Raw genomic sequence first — 20,946 nt, 5'->3', positions numbered from 1 at the left:
GATATCCATGTTACCACTGGGAATAACTAACGTGGTTTGAGCAGAGACACAAAATTTTATTTTAAGGATGAAGTGAGACCTGCAGAGGTTGAGTGATTTATTCTGGGTCACACAGTAAGTTAGTGGTAGAGTCAGAGCTGAGAGGTCTGATCTGACAAGGGCCAGGGCCCTTCCCACACAATGCTGCCTCCACTTTTGCTTCAGTAGAGGAATGAAAACCAGCAAGTTTTGAATGAGCTAAGAAGACAGATCGTCTATGCGGGTGAGAAGAGAGGGTTATGTGTCCATTGCATGGACTGGGAAACTGAACCACAAAGGAGGTTAGTGCTGTGGCCTCTTTGGGGGTGATTTTTGACCCCCAGGGGACATTTGGAAATATCTGAAGACAATCCTGGTTGTCACAACTGGAGGGTAGAAGGTGCTACTGTCATCTCTAGGGTAGAAGTCAGTGATGCTGCTAGAATCGTCTTGTGCACAGACCAGCCCCCATGACAAAGAACATGCCAAGATCATTGACACTGGACAATAAAGATTTTTATCTGGGGATTGCGCACTTAACACCCAGATTTATATTATCATAGTTATCATTAGAAAGTTTGCACAACTTGAGTTATTGTCTGTACTCACTTAGCATGGTGCACTCACCAACTCCTTGCAAATTCCCTGCCAATCTTCAGTGCTAGACTTTGCCATGAAAAAGTAGGCAAATTTATCTTTGAGGCCCCAATCATCTTCTCTTGCCTCTTGTTCCTACCTGGCCCTCTCCAGGTGTCCAGCCAGGACCAGGCTGTTCATCTCCACTCCTTCCTGGTAGCAGTTGATCTCAGGAAATCATTGTTGTTGCCCCTCCCAGAGAATTTGCATGTCATGATGTATGCCTGTCTTAGTATTGTATCCACTGTAAGGGATTTCCAGCCTCGGTGACCAGGCTGGGGAGATGCTTAGGAAGAATTCCTAAAACAGCCCCCCAGCAGTTTCTGTTTTCCAACGGACTGGGCCAGCCCCTGAGAAAATGGGCACAGACTCCTTTGCCTGGGAATCAACATTCTGGCTAGACTCATGCAACTGCAAAAACATTTTCTTTCTGGGCTTTCTAAGTACACCTTGGAGCATGTGGGTGGCTCAGTTGGTTAAGTGGCTGACTCCTGATTTTGGCTCAGGTCATGATCTCACAGTCCTGAGATGGAGTCCTGTATGGGGCTCCATGCTGGGCATGAAGCCTGCTTATGCTTCTCTCTCTCCCTCTGCCCCTCCCCTACTCATGCGCATGTACACGTAGGGTCTCTCAAAAAATAAATAAATGCATCTTCTCCTATTTTAAGGCAAAGTTTTGAGAAATTTGGGGGGGGGGTCTTTGTTTTGTTTTTCTTTCAGTCTCTGTTTAACTTCACTCAGCAATTTCAGGATAGATATCCAGAATTTGTGAACAGGAGAGGAACTGTCTGAATGACCAGAGAACAGTTGACTTTTTTTTTTTTTGAAGGATCATGTTTTTTATTGATTTTTCAGAGGCTCAATATTTCAGTTTCTAAAATCATTTTAACGGAATAGATTTTAGAAAGATTTGCAGAGCTCTTCTAAGGATTAAAAGAGAAAACAGTTATGAAAGGGTTTTGAAAACTATCAAACATATATTCTGTATATATAAACAATGGTGGGGGTGGAAACAGAAATATGGTCCAAAATGGCCCACAGTGGGGCCTCTGCCCCCTAACATCCAAGAAAGACATCCCCCTCTACAAATAAAGGCAACCCAAACCAAACTATCCCTTCCTGCCCACCCATAGATTCTGTTTAGTTCTAAATCTTATCATTGGGTTATAGGCTTTCAAAATTAGAACTCCATAGGCTTTTTGTGATTAATAACATTCAGGGCAATTTGCATTAGGATTGTGTGCTTAAAACAAGACTCCACTGCTTCCATTGGCCAGGTGCGTCTACCTCCATGTTTGCTTCCCTCTCGCATTGCTTGTGTTAGACAGTGGTTTCTAGATTAGTAAAAATACACACAACGTATGAGTAAGCTTAGGCTGGTGAACATGTCATTTCAGAATGCTTAAGAAGGCATTAGTTCATATTCAACCATGAGAGCTGTTGCCTCCTTCTCACTGCAAACCTGCCATGGTAACTTCAAAGGAAAAGAAAAATGGGAATCTTGTCTAGGAAGCAGGAAAAACAGTGATCAACTACAGGTCTTATGTATGTTGTTATAAATAGTTATTATAAAGAAATTCCTAAATTCTTTAGAATTCATCATCTTTTCATTGTGTCATACGTAAACTAACAACAGAAAACAAAACTGCCCTTAGATACTGGCTTTTACCTTCTTTTTATGTCCATGATCTTCTAAATTTACATGTAGCTTAAGTACTAGTAAAAAAAACAACCTTTGGGGGTTACTAGGTGGCTCAGTTAGTTGGGCATCTGACTCCTGATTTTGGCTCAGCTCATGTTCCCGGGGTTGTGGGATTGAGCCCCAAGTTGGGCTTAGCACTGAGTGTGGAGTCTGCTTGAGATTTTTTCTCTTGCTCCCTCTCTCTGCCCCTCCCCCTCACTCTCTCTGTTTCTCTCTCTAAAAAAAACAAGCAGCTTCTTAAAAGCTAACCAGAAATTAAATTTCATACCACTCTCATTCTAATATGTTTACATGAACAATATTGATTTTATTTAACTCAAACCAAACTCACAGACAAAATTTTTCCAAAGAGAGAATTTTGGTTTTTTTAGAAAACTTAAGGAAATGATAATAAAGGATTTTGAGGGGGAGGGGCTCAGTCTTTGAGTAAATGAAATAGCACCTAGATGAATGTTTCTCAGGAATATTCCGCGCATGAACCAGATTTGGTATGGTTTAATGCATCAAGGGCAGGATGTATGTACTGTCTTTATCAGGACAGTCTAGGACTGCACAGAACCTGAGCAACACATTTAATCTGCCTTCCACACCTGACCCCCAACCTTCCCATTCATGGTGATTCTATCTCCTCTCCAGGAAGCTGTTCCATTGCAGGATCTCTATATTCTTGAAGATGCTTCAGGATCTCCTACAGAGAGCAGCATGGGAGGTAGAAAGTGTCTAGATTTGGAGTTAGCAGACCTGGGTTCCAGCTGAGGCTTTAATCGCTGACAAACTGTTACCATCCTGTTTTCTAACTTGTAAAATGGTATGTGTAATGCCCACCCTACTTATCTCATGCAGTTAATGTGAAGAATTAACTATAAACCGTAAGCTAAACTACCTTTTATAAACTATAAAGCCCTATGGTGAGGTACCATTAGAACAGAAGCTAGGATTTAGAGTCATTTATTTCTTTACTCTCACTATGGGTGTGAAAATGGATAAAAGCAGTGTCTTGCACATTTTTTTTACTTTTTGGTGCTCCTTGATGTTTCTTTGTTTGATTAATAGATAATAGTCACTGACATTTTGTCACAGTCACTCCTCAGTCCCTAAGCAAGAGATTCTTAAGAATAAGTGGTCTATAGTATCATTTCATCTATCACCATTTGTCTGAAGCCAAAGAAACATACAGTACTGAGATAAGATTTTGTTCTATAGCACTGAACAAATTCAGGGAATTCAAGACTAACAAATAAAAGTTAAAGTGTCAGTCATCATTTCAATAGCTCTTAATGAACCGGCATCTATGCTGAGGCTAATGACATGTGAGGTCAATATTAGTAATCAGTAATCACTGATTAATCAGTAATCACTGAGTAATCACTTGCTTACCATTGCAGATCCAACACGGCTGACCTTGATGGGATTCCCTCTACCAGAAAGGTCCATTTCTGCTCTGTCCATCACATACAGGCAAGCATCAAGGATGCCATCCTCAAACTATTTGGGAAAAATTAAAAAATAAAATGAAAAAAAGAAAAAGAGAAACTTCTTAATATCCACTTTGCAAAGCTGATATTTTATGCCAAAAAAAAAATTAAAAGAAAGCACAACAAAATGTTCAGGAATGTGTGTTTCCTATATAGCCATTATCCATAATCCTTAGTATGAAATACTAAAGTAGAAGGAAGAAGACATCCTCTTTTGTTTTTCAGTAAAATGGATAAAAACATACAAGCAAGCTAGGAACATAAAACAGGACTACTAAAGAGCTGGTATACTCAAGGACCATGAACCAACTTGAAGCTCTTCAGAAAACTGTACAAGTTAATTTAGAAGATTTCTCCAGCATGTGGGCTCCAGCTCCCAAGGCAAAGGAATGAATGATTTACCAAAGTAAGGCCAAAGCCTCGAGACCTCAAAAGTAACATGAATCCTTGTGCTTTTCGAAAACAAATGGCTCTCAGGTACATCACAGGGAGGTACTTTGGGCCTGTATACCTTGCACTGGAAGTAGTAGGAGACCTCGTGTCACAAACATCTGCCCAAGGTCTCCCTTCTTTTAAAACAAAGTGGACTCAAGGGTCAAAGGGCAGGCAAGACGGCCTGGAGAAAGTTTATATTATCAAGAGAACAGCCTGGTAGTCTGCTCCATTGCAGAATCTCTGTGTTCTTCAAGATGTTTCAGGATCCCCTACAGAGAGCAGCACGGGAGGCTGTTCATAGTTGATTTCCTTAGAAAGAACTACTGACCCCATGAAACACCACAATTTTCTTTTAAAAGGAAAGGAGGGGGACAAGGACAAAATAGTAATAAAATGGCAAAATGGGGATATTTCACTATACTGCACCTCACTGTACAAGAGACTTCCCTGAATATAAACACCTTGCATATTATCCACCCACGTACCTGTGACAGAAACCATAGTCTTAATGGCTAATAACCATGTAGTTCTTTATTAAATCCAGTTAGCATTCCAACTTTGTGTGCACCCTGAACTGATGGGATGGACGCAGTAAAGTAAGGGCACTATTTCTTCAGGTATATAATAAAGAACTCATTATTCTGGTTCTTATTAAGCACCATTTCTCTGTCTGTGGGACATGAAGCAGTGAATTGAAGAGGTAAAGAAATAGTTATAGGACTAGTTGTTTCTCTGCATCACAGCAAACTACTGGCTTGGCTGGTTACTTGGACTGAAAGACCCATATTCATGGACTCTGATGACAACAGACAGATGGTGGCTGTGCTCAAGGGGGTATACCCAAAAACTACTTGGCATGCTGGCTGAGGAGTGTCCTGATCATGCTTGGGACTCTTTCCCAGTCCTACTTGTTACCCACCTTGGTGAATTTTTTCTTATTGGTTCTCTACATAATGTCACTTTGGGGACATAAATAGAATCACACCTACATATTAGGATTTAGAACACTAGACAATAGGCAATATCATGGATTGTATGTTACTCAGGAAGGGAGAGCTTGTAACCAGGGAGCAAGGTGGGGCTGCAAAAACAGAAGAACACACAGATGATCCTCTTGGCAGGACATCAGAAATGCAGGTGGGCACATGATTTCTCAGGAGTCCGGGTGAATGAGCAGGACATAAAGTCAGGCAGACAAGGCAAGAACTAGTGATGACACAGGTCCCAGTGGCCAAGCTGGAGCAGGGGTAGGGGATGCAAGGGGAGCCCACATGGAAGTCAAAAGAAGACATGAGAAGCCAAGAAAGTGTCATGGGACCTGGTGACGCCAGGTTCCATGAAATGTACCCCCTAGATACCCAGAACAATGGTGCACAATTCCCATCAGCTCAGCCAAAACTCTCTACTAAATAACACATTCACGTTTTCTCATGTTGCTAAGGAGGAACCTTTGCTGATCCACAGGACAATGCATTCATTTATGGTAATATGGTAGAAATATCAGTCACTTGTTCCACTGTTAAAGATACCAAGCTGAAATAGTTTGAATTATTGAATATCTAAAATGGAATATCATTTGCTATTTTATATCCAGGCAGTCATGTGAGATGGCAGTTGATAAAATGTCTCAAGGCAAAAGTCCAGTGGGCCCTCCTTTGATGAAATGGTGACCGTCTTTTCTAATTCTAATTTCTAATTTTCTAGTATCTTATACTAACATTTAAAAAAGGTGATTTCTTTGAGTTGAGCACACACCTTGCAGTTATCATTATCAAAACACTTTTGCTTATAAGAAAAAGAGAACTTTAGTCCATTCGATGTTGAAGAATGATGTCTGAGCTAATGAGACTTCTCTGTACTGGATGACAAGCATTTCTCACTAGAATGCCATGTTATCCATAGAATCTCTGATCTTTGGAATGTTGTAATACCTGAAGAGACGTGATTGCAGTGGCTAAATTATGCAGTTGCCTTTGTAAGTCTCTGCTCCTAGGCTGCTTGGAGCCTCAGATCCTGAAAAGCAGGAAATTGTGCATGTCTAATATCCACATATCGTGCCTTGCAGTGAAACGTGACAAAAAAGTATCGAGGAAAAATGTCCTTGACAGTGACAAATTGTAAATGCCTCACCTGACCATAGCTCCAGCTTCTAGTCTTGATGTCATTGAAGTCTCCATAAAATATAACCCCGATGTCATTCAGGACATACTCTTCTCTTTCTTTATCATCATCCAGATACACAGCATCCTCTGTGTCAGAATTTAAACATAATGACAATTACCAAACCAGACTGTTTTTATAGACTTGTAAGTGTGTTCTGGTCCTAAACTGCAATTTAATCAACTAAATGAAAAAAAAATGTCTTTTGTTTCCACTAAAGAGAGCTCATTTCCCAATATGTAATTTCAGCAATGGTGAACCTAATCAGTGGCCGAGATCAGCATGTAAAGGATGGCATTTGTCAGCAAAATGCTGACAAACTCTGGCTTTAAGTTCCAAGCAGCACAATTAAATTGACATGTCTCATTAAACATTTTTAGGATTCTGGGACATCAGTAGTTTCAGAATCAAAATTCCATGATGCAGATATGAATCTATAACACAGAGCGAAGAATAATTTCCAAGCTATTAACGTTAATAGAAAACTAGCCGAACTGAAATGATTTTTAAAACAAGTCTGAGGCATATTAGAACACAGCATGGTCTGTCATGCCTGGTTTGTGTGGCCCATCACTGACAGGAGGAGGCAGGCTGGGGGTCATCTCCTATCAATGAACAATCCTTTGTGAATGTGTTGGTAAGTGTGTATGCCTGACTGGCCTGCTGAGTCAGCTTCTTCCATCGCAAGGACTTTTCTTCCCTGTGGCTATAATCTCAGAAAGGCCATGCTCCCCACCTGCATATTTAGTAATCAGCCTGGTACTTATTCCCAGGCCAGGTATGAAAGCGTCAAAAGCATCATTAATAAAGGCAGGACAATACAGAAATAAGTTACACTCAAGTCAATTTGCATGTCTGGAACAGGGGCATGTTTGATTCTGATTGGGGACATGACTTATTATGTTTCTCTAGCCCAGGTCATACCTGCCACCCCTATTACCTTTTGGGGACTCTTTCCTCCTCATTCCATGATAAGACTTTTACCACTCTCTTTGGAGTGGCTGTCAACTTGGCTGCACATTAGAATCATCTGGGTAGATTCAAAAACTTCTGATTCCTCTTAGAACTCTAAATTAATTAAATCAGAATCTCTGGGGGTAGGGGAGATCCAGGCATCAGGTGTTTTTTTTTTTTTTTTCATTTAATTAATTAATTAATTTCACACATCAGTGATTCTGATATGCAACCCAAACTGAAAACAAATGCTCTAGCCCTTTGTTATCAAAAAAATTGTTGAAAGACCAGTGGCATCAGTGGCACCTGGAAGTTCGTGAGAAATCCAGTCTCAGGCCCCAGCTCAAGACCTACTGAATCAGAATCTGCATAGTAACAACACCTGTAGGGATTTACCTATACATTAAGGTTTGCAAAGCACTGTTCAGTCCAACCAAGTTAGATCCCCATTCTGGGCTACATTATAACTTTGCTTGATTCTTGGGAGAATCCTTGTTCTTGTCTTATCTCCAGTACTTTGTTCTACCTTCCTCTTTCTTTCTTCTCCCTTTTGCCATTTGCCTGGTTTCATGCAACTGTAAACAAATACACACACACACACACACACACACACACATTTATGTGGATACTAATATCCCATAAACTGCACACATTTAAAGTGTACAATTTCACAATCGAAATAGTAAACACACCCATCACCACAAAAATGTCCTTATGTCCCTGCCCTCTGGATTCTCTCTCTGACCTACCACTCCTGCCAGAGAATCCCGAATATGCTTTTGGTCATTGTAAATTCATTTGCATTTCCTAAGATTTTATACAAAAAGAATCCAGGGTCTACTTTTTGGGGGTTCTGGCTTCTTTCACTCAGGCTAGTTATATGAAATTCATCCATGTCATATGTATCAATGGCTCATTCATCCCAAAGCCATTTCATGTTTCCAGAACAATCAGAGTCACATGACAAATGTGCTACGGGCTTCCCTCCACCCTGGCAGATGTGAGCTCTGATGCTTCATACAGGCCTTCCCAGGTCTGGAGGCAGAATGCCATGGTTTTACAGCAATCTCCAATTAGGCAAAGGCCCCTAAACTGAAATGAGAGCTTCATTTCCCAGCGGAACAAACCAGGGACAGTACATAAAGGAGTGCCAAGGGAGTCTGAGGTCAATGTTTCTGAGTAGAGAAGCACAAAAGAACATTTTTAAAAGAAAATAACATGAGGGTGTGCTTGAAGGGGCAATGATCATTTACATGCGAAGTCCTCCACCAGATGCAATCAAAACATCCTGAAAAGTAAAGGCCACATTTGTTTTCATTCTTTTATGATAGTGGTTTAACTGTTGTGACCATTGTAATGATAACATTGTAGTCAGATGGGTTTCAAATGCCTATTATTGAGATCGAAATCTCTTAAGATCACTGAGGTCTAGAAGTGCCATTTGGGAATGCTTTTTTAACATGTCATTACAATATGAGATGTTTATGGCCTTGTCCTATAAGCTATTAGAAACTGGATTGTATTATAGAGCCACTGTAATTTAAACGATTGATATAAAAATAGATTAATGGGTCAAAATAGAGAGCTTAGAAATAGATGTTACTATATGCATGTTTCTATGAAATTAATATGTGGTAAAGAAAATATAAATCAAAGAAGATGACTGGAGTGTTTATTAAATTCAGCTGAGAAAATTGGCTGTGTGGGAAAGGTAAATTTTCTGTACATCAAAATAAATTGAAAATTAATTTAAAATCTGAATTAAAAAATAGAATGCATAGGAAATTTAAAATAAAAATTTAAATTATTAAACAATAAGTAAATAAAAACTTAAAAAAAGAAAAAATAAATTGAATATTTGGTCTCTAGATGAAAAAGTTTTATACAAACAAAAATAATAGAAAAGGTAAAAAAGGAAATAACTAATGTGGTTTTTTAATATAAATATAAAACTTGAATTTCAGATACAATAAAATTTAAGGTACATAAAAAATTAGAGAAATATGTCCAACAACAGGAAATGTTAGCATATTTTCCTTATATGTAAAGAATTTCAATAAATTGATGAGAAAGTCATAAAGTGCATCTAAAGTCAGCAAAAGGAAAACCAGTTCACAGAAGAGAAAATGCACATAGAAAACAAATGTATAAAAGCAATTTTAACTGAGTAGTAACCCAAGGACTGCACAGGTTTACAAATAAATTTTTATCCACAAAAAATATAATTTCAATCTATTTTCATTCTTCTACAGATAACATTTTTTTTTTTTTAATTTTTTTTTTCAACGTTTATTTATTTTTGGGACAGAGAGAGACAGAGCATGAACGGGGGAGGGTCAGAGAGAGAGGGAGACACAGAATCAGAAACAGGCTCCAGGCTCTGAGCCATCAGCCCAGAGCCTGACGCGGGGCTCGAACTCACGGACCGCGAGATCGTGACCTGAGCTGAAGTCGGACGCTTAACCGACTGCGCCACCCAGGCGCCCCCAGATAACATTTTTTAACTTGACTTTAAAGTTTGGATTTTTCTTTGAAGTTTTGACATTTAAACAGTTTGCATCTAGGTGTGGGTCTTTTTTTTTTTTTTTTTTTTCATTTACCAGGTTTGATGCACTATGATCCTTTATAGTTTGACAATGTAAGTCTTTCTTCAGCTTTGGGAATTTCTTTCCCTTTTATCTTTGATTATTTTATTCTTTTTATTTTTCTGCATTTTCTTATAATAAAGTGACCTTTAGGCAGATATTAAATTTTCCCGATGTCTTCCATGCCTCTTATCATACTTTCCTCTCCCTCTCTCTCCCTCTCTCTCTCTCTCTCTATATATGTATCTGTATATCTATATATCTATATCTATATCTATCTATATCTGTGTGTGTATGTGTGTGTGTGTACACAAAAATATGTATGCAGTATATAAGAAAGTATGATAAGGTGCATAGAATATGTATATATTTTATTCCATATATTTTACAGTATTAGAGGTAGGAGCAAGAAAGAATACCATCTCCAGAAGAATTGGGGAATTCCTGGAATAAAAAATGGATGAATGAAGTTTGATTATCCAGGTAATGGGCAACTATAGTAAGGCATTGGGAAGATCTCTATATACTACTACAGAGGGATATCTAGGATCTCTTGTTAGATTAAAAAAGTGGAAAAATATGTATATAGATTACTACTTTTTATCTAAGAAAGAAGGGAGATAAATAGGTAAGTAGGTAGATACAAATTTATATAAATACACATATGTACTTACATTTTTAAATGTAGAGATAAGCCAAAAATTAACAAAGTTATTATCTAAAGTGTAGGAGGGAGGGTTGGGAGTTAGACTTTCTTTCTGAAGTATCTTTATTGTTTTGTAATTTGACTTTGAGGTTATGTAAATGTTTTGTAAAGTTATAAAACGAAACTAAATAGAAATAAAAGACAAAGCAGTTTCTAAATAAATGAAGCCAAAATGAAACAAATGAATATGACTCTAATAGATCAGTGGCTTTGAAAAAGAGAACTATTTCAAGTTACTTTGGTTTTATTTTTTAATTAATTAATTAATTAATTAATTATTTTTGAGAGAGAAAAAGAGAGGCAGAGTGTGAGTGGGGGAAGGGCAGAAAGAGGAGACACAGAATCCAAAGCAGGCTCCAGGCTCTGAGATGTCAGCACAGAGCCTGCTGCAAGCCTCGAACTCATGGTCTGCAAGACCATGACCTGAGCTGAAGTAGGATGCTTAACCAACTGAGCCACCCAGGTGCCCCTATTTATGTATTTTTTTGAGAGAGAGAGTGAGCAAGATAGCACAAAAGAGAGTGGGCATTTGTGCATGAGTTGGGGAGGGGCAGAGGGAGAATCTTAATAAGGCTTCATGCCCCGTGCAGAGCCCCATAACTTAGGGCTCAATCTCTCCAGGGTGAGATCATGACCTGAGCCGAAATCAAGAGTTGGACACTAAACCCAGTGAAGCCACCCAGGTGCCCCATGTTTCAAGTTACTTTATTTAAAATATATATATATATTTTGAGAGAGAAAGTGCACACAAGTGAGCAGAGAAGGGGCAGAGATAGAGAGAGGGGAGGGAGGGCGAGAGAATCCCATGTAGGCTCTGCACTGTCAAACACAGAGCTCTAGGCACAGCTTGAATTCATGAACCTTGAGATCATGGACCTGAGCTGAAATCAAGAGTCGGATGCTTAACTGACTGAGCCATCCAGGCACCCTTCAAGTTACTTTAAAACAGAGTAATTTTACTATATATCTGCCGTAGAATATAACATAAAGACAAGAAAAACTGTAAAATAAACAAACAAAAAAAAGAGAAAGTAAACTGTTTTAGTAACCGTGTTGTTACTGATAATATTGATATTGTTATTTTGAAATGAATATGATATAAGCAATCATGTTAATAGCATTAGAAGCCAAGATTTGCAGGATAAGAGAAAAAATACATAAGTAAAATCAAAGAAATGGAATTTGAAACCTCATATTTTAATTTCAAGCCACTTCTTACCTAGTATTCTTTTGCAAATCATTTTAGATTTAGTGCTATCTTTCAATTGTTTTATTAATTTTTTTTAATCTGGAGGGAAGGGCATTCTTTTCTTTTTCTCTCTCTCTCTTTTTTTTTTTAGTGACTTACAGGCATGCTCTGATGGTACTGCAGCCTCCAGAAATGGGTATCATAACTCCTGCTGTTGCAGACTAAGAGCTGGACCGATTTTGAATAAGAATGAAAGCATTAAAAAAATCTGACTTCAAAAAGAAATTTTTCTTTAAAATCTTTGTAAAATGGCTACAAGACTGACTCATCCTTGGAAAGCATCATAACTGAGTGAGGTTCACATGCTTGCTGACCCTCCCAGTGCCATCCATTTCTAGAAGTTCCCTATCTGCTTGTGCATCCTCTCTCAATCTTATATGCACAGTCTTTTTTTTTTTTGACTCCAGAGAAAGAAAAATGTATTGAATAAAGAAATTTAATACATAAAATTATTAAATAATTCTTTTAAAAGTGTAACTTAATCATGTCAAGGATAAAGCCAAAGAACTTGCCTGAAAATGCTGCCTGGAGCCTACTGTGTAAATGCAGGTGTTTTGTAAAATAATCTTGAAACTATATATTGACACGTGTTTGGTCGGATTGCATCAGGTTTAATTTGTTTTGTTTTTCATTTGAAAATGACTTTAGCATTGATTCATTCCATGATTACCACATTCTTCCATTAAAAGATGTAAATCAGTGCAGTAATACTTCAGAAGTCTTAAAGAGTATGAACTTTGGGGTTAGGCGGCTTCTTTGTTTCTTCTCTGTCCATCCATGCCAGTTAAGATATTTGTTTCTAAGAAATCCTTTGATGTTTTAAGCCAGAAATTAGTTTCGTAAAGCTATTTTTGAGTATAGTTTGTGTGAAGGAAAAATATTTAGCTTTGGTAATAACTTTTCCAAGCTGACCCCGCTCTAGCAAGATATTTTTCAGTGCTTTTATTTTATTAGATTATGTATTTTTTTCTGAAATATTTTGTAATAATTAACTTTTTTTGGTATTTGTTCCATATGAAAGGTAGTTGGTCTGTAATTAAATTGCAAATCTAAAACCACTGTTAGTTTTGTAATTCAAAGTATAGGTAATTTTGTCCTAGTACATCATCATTCCACCTGCTGCTATAGCTGGGATCCCATTGATCTTCTAGCTACCATTCATTTCCTCACAGTTCACAAATGAAGAATGTGAAATTCAGTGAATGCAGTTACTAATCTTATCGGGGGGGATGAATCTCATTTCACCAAAATTAAATTGTATTTGCACTAAAATGATGATACAAGTTGATGGCACTCTCTGGAGTTGGAAGAACTCCTCACTTAAGACTCCGAAGTGGCTTATTCAGCTAAATTATAGGTGACTACTCTTCACTTTGTTCACCCATTGGGGAGTGTGATTTTTTTTAATGTTGAAAGGTGGACATTCTAACTGCTGTCGAATATCTCTGTTTTAGGAAGACATAACAAGAAAATTAAAAAAATATATATGAAGGGAGATACTGCTTACCTTTTCCCATATTTTTGTATTTATTCTTTTATGGCCTTCAAACACATTTTTGGAGATTTGCTTTTACCATGATTTTTCATCAACAAATATTATTAAGATATTTTTTTTCTATTTCTACTAGTCCCCGCAATACTATGAAGTGTTTCAATCAGAGCATACTATGATAGTCAGAAATCTAATTCCATTATAATAAAATATCAAATAAAAGGAATTTATAAAAAAATAAATTTAAGTTGAAAATATCCTTAATAGCTCATAATAGTTCATAATAGCTCATAATGCATTTTCTCTTTAAAAACTACGTTTTCAACTTCTGTCCACTGAAAAGAACTGGAAGAAACAACCATTGCAGTAGCAGTGAGTCTCTTGAGCCTAGATTATGGTCTCTAAGTATCATTCTTTTCTCTCCCCTCTCCTTACTAGAAAGTACCCAGGTTCCTTAAGAGACATGACTCATAACAAATCTGGGTCAAGAATTGTACAAGATCATTTTGAAATACTTCCTCCTACCAGAAAATAAAGAGGCTATTAAAGATTCTAAGAGTCACGACAAGGAATCAGAAATAAATTTGAAGGGGCATTCACTGTCCAAAAAGAAGACAATTCAAATATGAAAAAGAAGTCACTGCAAAGGATTAAAACACAAAAAATTTCAATATTCATAAATTTATAGTAATTTAAAAAAATTCATTGGTTATCTTTGCAGGGTGCTAAAAACCAACTCATTATTCTGATAACTTAGAAATAAGGAAAGAGACACATATCTAGACTTCTTATATGAAAACTACCTCAAGGCAACAAAATAAGTGATGCTAATAAATGCAGAAGGAATGGTAAGATTAGAATATCACCATTTTTGCAATTTCTAATGAAATAATGAATCTAGGCTTTGTTAAATGGCTAGTGGGGAACTTCATAATGGATGGATAAGATTTACAAAACCTAATCCTATTGATAAATCTAAATATCACTAGAAAAGTGACAACCAATTATTATGTATCTCCTGATGGGATGGATGCCCTGAGAAGCATACAGCATGACTTACATAGTATTCTTGCTCTACCTTCCCAACCCCCGCCCCTGCCACAAAAAGAAAATGTTTCTCTTTAAGACAAATTTGATTGAGTCTCAGATCAAGCTAACTGCTTAACAGAAAATACAGGGGCTACAGAAATGTTACATGACATCAGGAGATAGCCTAAGATGTGGCAAAATCTTGATAATCATTGAATCTGGGAGATATACAAATAGATATTTACTGTACTATTCTTTCTATTTTTGAGCTTGTTTGAAAACTTTAATAATAAAAACAAACCTTGCCAGAGGGCATAAAAGAAAACTTGAATAAATAAGAAAAAAATTTCAAAATGTTTCTAATTCCTGTAAAGATTCAATATTGTAAAGATATAAATTCTACTCAAATTAGCTGATATAGTCAATGAAAACCCAACCAAAATTCTACTCAGATTTTATGAGAATTCCACATTTTAAAAGTTCATCTAAAAAGGCAATGTGAAAAAATAGTCAAAAAATAAAGTGTTGAAAATGAAGAAATATTGAGGAACTTTTCTCACTTTGGCTCTAATTTATCCATTTTGGTATCCATGCCCTTTGCCATGTAACCAGTCATCCTATCTAAAGGTAGAACATCTCCCTTTTTAAAATATTTATTTATTTATTTATTTATTTATTTATTTATTTATATTAATTTTTTTTAACATTTATTTACTTTTGAGAGACAGAGTATGTATTGGGGAAGGGCAGAAAGAGAGGAAGACACAAAATCTGAAGCAAGCTCCAGGGTCTGAGCTGTCATCACAGTGGGGCTCAAACCCATGAACAGTGAGATCATGACCTGACCTGAAGTCAGACGCTTAGCCGGCTGAGCCACTCAGCTGCCATTAGAACACCCCCCTTTGGACCTTGGAGGTTACTTTGGCTAAAGCGTGTTAGTCGAAGTGATGCAGGCAGGGGTTTGAAATGTGCTTGCACACTTGACCATACGCTCTTGCATTTCTGCCATCATCATAAGAAAAAAACTGTCCTAGCAAGCCCACTAGTCACAGAAGGATGAGGGACATATGGAGCAGAACATCTATATAGCTGTGTGGTGAGGAGTAGGACCTTTCTGGCTATTCTCATCTGAAGCAGAGCTGGCCAGTTCAGCCCAGCTCAACCACAGACAAGTCCCGGATCCATGAGAGAAAATGCTTGTTGTTATAGACCAATGACATTTTCTGGTCTACATTTAAAACTTATTGTGATCTTTTTTTCTTTTAAGTCGATTTTATTTATTTTGAGACAGAGAGAGCACACGTGTGTACACGAGTGGGGGAGGGGCAGAGAGACAGGGAGAGAACGAGAATCCCAAGCAGGCTCTGCTCTGTCAGTATGGAGCTCCACGCAGGGCTCATAAACCATGAGATCATGACCTGAGCCAAAACCAAGAGTAGGATGGCTAAACATCTGAGCCACCCAGGTGCCTCTTTCTGGTTCTTTCTTATATAACAGTCATATATATATATATATATATATATATATATATGTGTGTGTGTGTGTGTGTGTGTATACATACATATATATATATAGCATTACTATGCATTACTATGATTACTAAAGCAAAGTTATAATGAAAACTGATTTTGACACAGTAATAGAAAAACATATGCATAGAGCTAGATGTATATTAGATCTTAGTAGATGATAAACACGGCATTAAAATCAACAGGTAATGATACATCTGATCAATAAATGATATTTTGACAACTGGCTATTCCTGTGGGAAGAAAATTTCAGTAAGACCTTTTTTCGAACTAATAGAAAATTTGTCGATAGATTTAAAAGATTCATGTACATCTCTTCCTGCCATCCCTTAACTCACCTAAATTGTCCCAGATATGAACAGGTCCAGAAATGCAATACTCAATCAATAAATGTATTTTAAAAAGTTCAACTTCACTAATAATTAGAGATATACGAACTGAACCACGAGATGTCAATGTAATACCATATTTTGCCTATAATATTAGCAAATATTAAAACAATTGATAACACCTGGTGTCAATGAAGGTATGAAGACAAGGATATTCTCTTGTACTAGGGCTTTATTATAAACTACAGCAGTCTTTTTAAAGAGTAATTTGGCTGTATCTAGACAAATTTATTTTTTTTAAATTTTTTTAATGTTTATTTTTGAGACAGAGGGAGACAGAGCATGAATGGGGGAGGGTCAGAGAGAGGGAGACACAGAATCTGAAACAGGCTCCAGGCTCTGAGCTGTCAGCACAGAGCCTGATGCAGGACTCGAACTCACAGACCGCGAGATCATGACCTGAGCTGAAGTCGGCCACTTAACCGACTGAGCCACCCAAGCGCCCCATCTAGGCAAATTTAAAATGTGAATTGATTTTGACCAAGCAATGACATTTCTATGTATTTATTCTACAGAAATACATTTGTTTAACATCTGTGTGAAACATTCAATACAGCATGGTATGCTATAGTGAAAATAGGAAGCAATCTAAATATTTGTAAGCAGGAGACCAGATCAATTATGGTACAACCACACCCAATGGTTCTTAAAAAGAATATGTATGTACTGATATAGAAAATTCTCCAAGATATATTATGCAAGGAAGTAAAATATAGAGTAGCATGCACAAACAATTCCACTTGTGTTTTAGAAAAATCCAAGCTCTATAGAAATATATACATATAGCAAAGTATCCAGACAGTACACACAGTTAAAGTTGGGTTTTCTGTGGAGGTTCTCAAGGATCAGAGAGTAGGTGAAAAGGAAAGTTAATGTTTTACCATATATATGATTACATGTATCTATTTGAAAAGGGCAATGTATTCAATTAATTGTCAATTAAAGTTAAATCCACTCAAAAATGCATCAAATGCATGGAAATACACCAAAGTGTTTGTGATATGTAGATCTCTGAGTTCCTTTTATGCTTTCATTATTTTAATTTCTATAAGGCTTTAATCATCAGAAAAGAGTTTTGAAACCTAAAAAAATTTTTTTTTAAGTTTGGGGTGCCTGGGTGGCTAAGTTGCTTGAGCATCCAACTTCGGCTCAGGTCATTATCTTGCGGTTTGTGAGTTCAAGCTGTACTTTGGGCTTGCTGCTGTCAGTGCAGAGCCTGCTTTGGATCCTCTGTCCCTCCCCACCCCCCCACCACCCCTCCCGCCCCTCTCCTGCTCACACTTTCAAAAATAAACATTTTAAAAAGTTTTTAAAAGGTTAGTTTTAAATGTTGCATTTAAGTGAACCTATTTAATAAGAGGTTAAGATCAACTTTCAAGTACCAATTTTTCTTCTTATTAAATACCATCATATAACCATACTTTTTCCTCCTTTAAATGTCCCTGCACCCTTTTCTTCCCACCACAAGCTAGATTAAGCCTTGTTTGCTCAGTTTCCTGTGGATGCTGTAGTTAACATCCATTCATATGGAGATTATTCTGTGATTTAGTTATTAAATGAAAATGTATGTTTTTAGTATTTACCATGTGCTAGGAACTTTCTGAGTGTGGTATAGAAACCAATGAACTCATTAAAACTCATAATGTCTCTGAGAGGAAGGCATCATTTTACAGGTGAGGAAACTAAGGAAGAGTAAGTAAAGTATCTTTCCCAGGACCATAGTGCTGGTAAGAAGTGAAGTCAGGAATACTAAGCTGTCTCCCAGGTAGACTGTGACTCTTGGGTCCAAGGCATCAGGTCTCTGTATCCCCAGCACAGAGTGCCTGGGAATGTGGCACAATGAATATGTCCTGTAAGATTGAGAGGTGGGGACAGATATCTGGAGCTTAGAGAGTGAGAGAAGAAGAAAGTGAAGGATTTACTTTTGGGCTTTGGGTTATTATTGATGGGCACTTATAAATTTAAATGGCAAACTATGAATAAGGAGGAGTTCTGAGCTCAAGATTAGGCTACCCTTTTCCTTCCAGCAGGTGAATTAAATCTCACCTCACAACCTGAAGGCATAATCATGAATCCACAGCAAGGCAAGGAAGTCAAGTGGGAAGCCTTGATTTTAATTTTAAATTTATTTATGATTTTAAAAGAAGATTGAAGGTGGAAAGCAGTGCTTTCTTTCCCCTGTTTTTATTCAGATCTGTCACTTTAAAATATAGTTGTCCAAAGCTAGGATAAAAAAAAAATTACATCACCATGAAAACTCCAAAACACTCCCTATGTTTGATAGGCTAACAAAAATATGAAAACTTAATCATTTGTCTCTGGAGATTTCTGTTGTTGGTTTTGTGTGTGTGGGGGGTTATATTTACTTTTTTAAAGAAATTTTAATATGCTTTAGAGGCATAGGAGGTTTTACCAGATCCTGGGGTGAAAATTGGTTCTCCACCTTAGTAAAATAGAGAATGCTACTAAAAGTAAAAACAGTGACAAATAACTCACTATTCTAGAAACCCATCAGTTTGAACTGTTAGAAAGCACGTGTGTGTGTGTGTATGTTTGTATATAAGTGTAGGGATTGGAGCTATATCTCCCAGGTAGGAGGAGGTAGGTCTAAATAGCTTATAGAGTTAGCAGCAGCACCAAGGACTTACTGACATCCTCTTGATCCTAAGTGACCTCTGGCAAATAAAACTCAAGAAGAAAGATTCCACATGGTGTCATTGGTGAATGTGGCATGATACCTCCATCTGCCTTACCCATAGCTCTGCCACCAGAACAGACCTTCAACATGCTTTGTAAATAACTTTCCAGGGTGACTAATGTGAAGCAAGTAGTAAAGAAGAATGATCTCATTTATTTTACTATTCCTTTGATGGGAATAATGGAGCAATTAAAAAAAACAAATACTGTGGGCTGAGAAATTTTGGTATTCATTTATAGGGCTGATTTCAGGCCCCCTTGGAAATTACCACTCACCTCCCCATACCCAAAGAAAGTAGGAATTTATAACAAACAGGTAAAAATGAATGCTAAGCCTATTGATTTTAGTATCTGTGTAACTTCTTTGGGAGAAGGAGGGCTATTCATCACTGCCTGAGCTGAAAATTTCCTTTTGCTTATTTACATGCTATTTTAAAGTTTAAGCAAGTCCCATTTCCAAAGTCATTAAAGTCAAGCTCCACAAAGCGAACTCACGGATCAAAGAAAACTACAGTGCCAGGAATGCTATCATACAAGTTCTCTCCCAAAAGACTACCTACCAGCTTAAATCAGAGTTTGGTTTTGTTTCTGATCCTTCAGAAGAAATAATAGCTCAGTCCCTTCAAAAGGGCAAAATGTGTCACCTTTTTAGAGAAGAGAGTAATTTTAAGTGAGGGGATTAGGAATAACTTTTACTTGCCTCCTCTTTCTATAAAAGCTGAGCATCACTGAAGGAGGAGGGAAGCCATATTGGGTGAGGGTAATCACTCTTCAAGGGACTGGCTTCAACTGCAGAGCAAATGTGACTCTGGGTTGGTGTCATCATGATACCTTTTCCATCTCAAAGTAGATCAGAAGGGGTGGTGAACTCCAGAAGGCTCTGCACTCTATAGGCATGTTAAGGAATCACTTCCCGTCGGGAAATAGTAAATCACATGAAAGAACAGCATTTCCAGAGCCTGTGCTTTTGTTTTTCTTCCCAGGGAAGGCTCCAAAGCCACTGTCTTCCTAAAATGATTCAATATAGACAATTTCAAGGCCTGCCTTTGTACCCATTAAGTCTGGAATAAAAAGAATTCATGAAACACAGGCAAGTAGTTCCTCAACAATTGGGTCCATTTCATTCCTTGCAAATATGTTGCATTACATTACAGCTCAGACCAGCTTGGGAAGTTTACTTGATTTGTGCTAATTTGCTAGTTTTGCTGGTTAAGGACTTTTCAGGGTACTTAAATATCTTCAGAAGATAGACTATTATTCATAAAGCAGTTCTACAAAGAAAATGTCAGAGTTTTGTTACTTAGCATATATCCTCAAAGGGAGTCTGTGTCCTTGTTGGCATGCTTACTTTTTTTTTTTTTATTTTTTGCAAAGAAAACTGTCGTTTGATCTTATAGCTATCAACCTGGTTTTATATTTATTTATTTATTTATTTATTTATTTATTTATTTATTTTTCACAGCAGGACTTTCCAGTGTTGAAAATCATAGAAGCTTCTCAGCTGGCACTTACTTCTTGTTACACAAGATGGGATACCAATGGTTCTGGTTTTCAAAATAAAAGAGCTTATCCTGACCACATCAGAATATCCAAGTTTTAGCCCCAAGCGTGTTTCCTAATTTTCTACAGGACCTTGAGAAATTTATCTAACACCACAGAGTCTATTTTCTCTCTTGAAATGTGAGGCTCATAATTCTCTTCCTTATTCCCAAAGTGGTTGTTATCAATTCAATTCAGCACACATTCATTGAGCATGAACTTGGTGCCTGGCACCATGGTGGGCTGAATGAGAGAAGAATCCTATTTTCTTTGCTACATGAGGCAGAGAGATACCGGCTTTGAGCGTTCTTTGAAGAGTAGAAACAACTATGCACAGAAAGACTGGCAGAT

The 20,946-nt window shown here is 37.4% G+C and overlaps 1 protein-coding gene across 2 annotated transcripts in view; it reads right to left on the bottom strand.

Annotated features, from left to right (window-relative positions):
• Nucleotides 1–20,946, bottom strand: part of F13A1 (coagulation factor XIII A chain) — a 163,328-nt gene that overhangs the window by 88,547 nt on the left and 53,835 nt on the right. For both annotated transcript variants that reach the window (XM_040460663.1, XM_040460664.1), the window contains exons 5-6: nucleotides 6,397–6,515; nucleotides 3,734–3,841 (exon numbers count right to left, since the gene is read on the bottom strand). In XM_040460663.1, coding sequence (XP_040316597.1) covers nucleotides 3,734–3,841; nucleotides 6,397–6,515 — 227 coding nt within the window. The remainder of the gene's footprint in view (nucleotides 1–3,733; nucleotides 3,842–6,396; nucleotides 6,516–20,946) is intronic.

Source organism: Herpailurus yagouaroundi, unplaced genomic scaffold (genome assembly GCF_014898765.1).
Source record: "Herpailurus yagouaroundi ecotype Mexico unplaced genomic scaffold, PumYag 250, whole genome shotgun sequence".
Taxonomy (NCBI): domain Eukaryota; kingdom Metazoa; phylum Chordata; class Mammalia; order Carnivora; family Felidae; genus Herpailurus; species Herpailurus yagouaroundi.
Note: the sequence above shows the minus strand (reverse complement) of the source record. Positions and strands in the feature narration are given on the sequence as shown.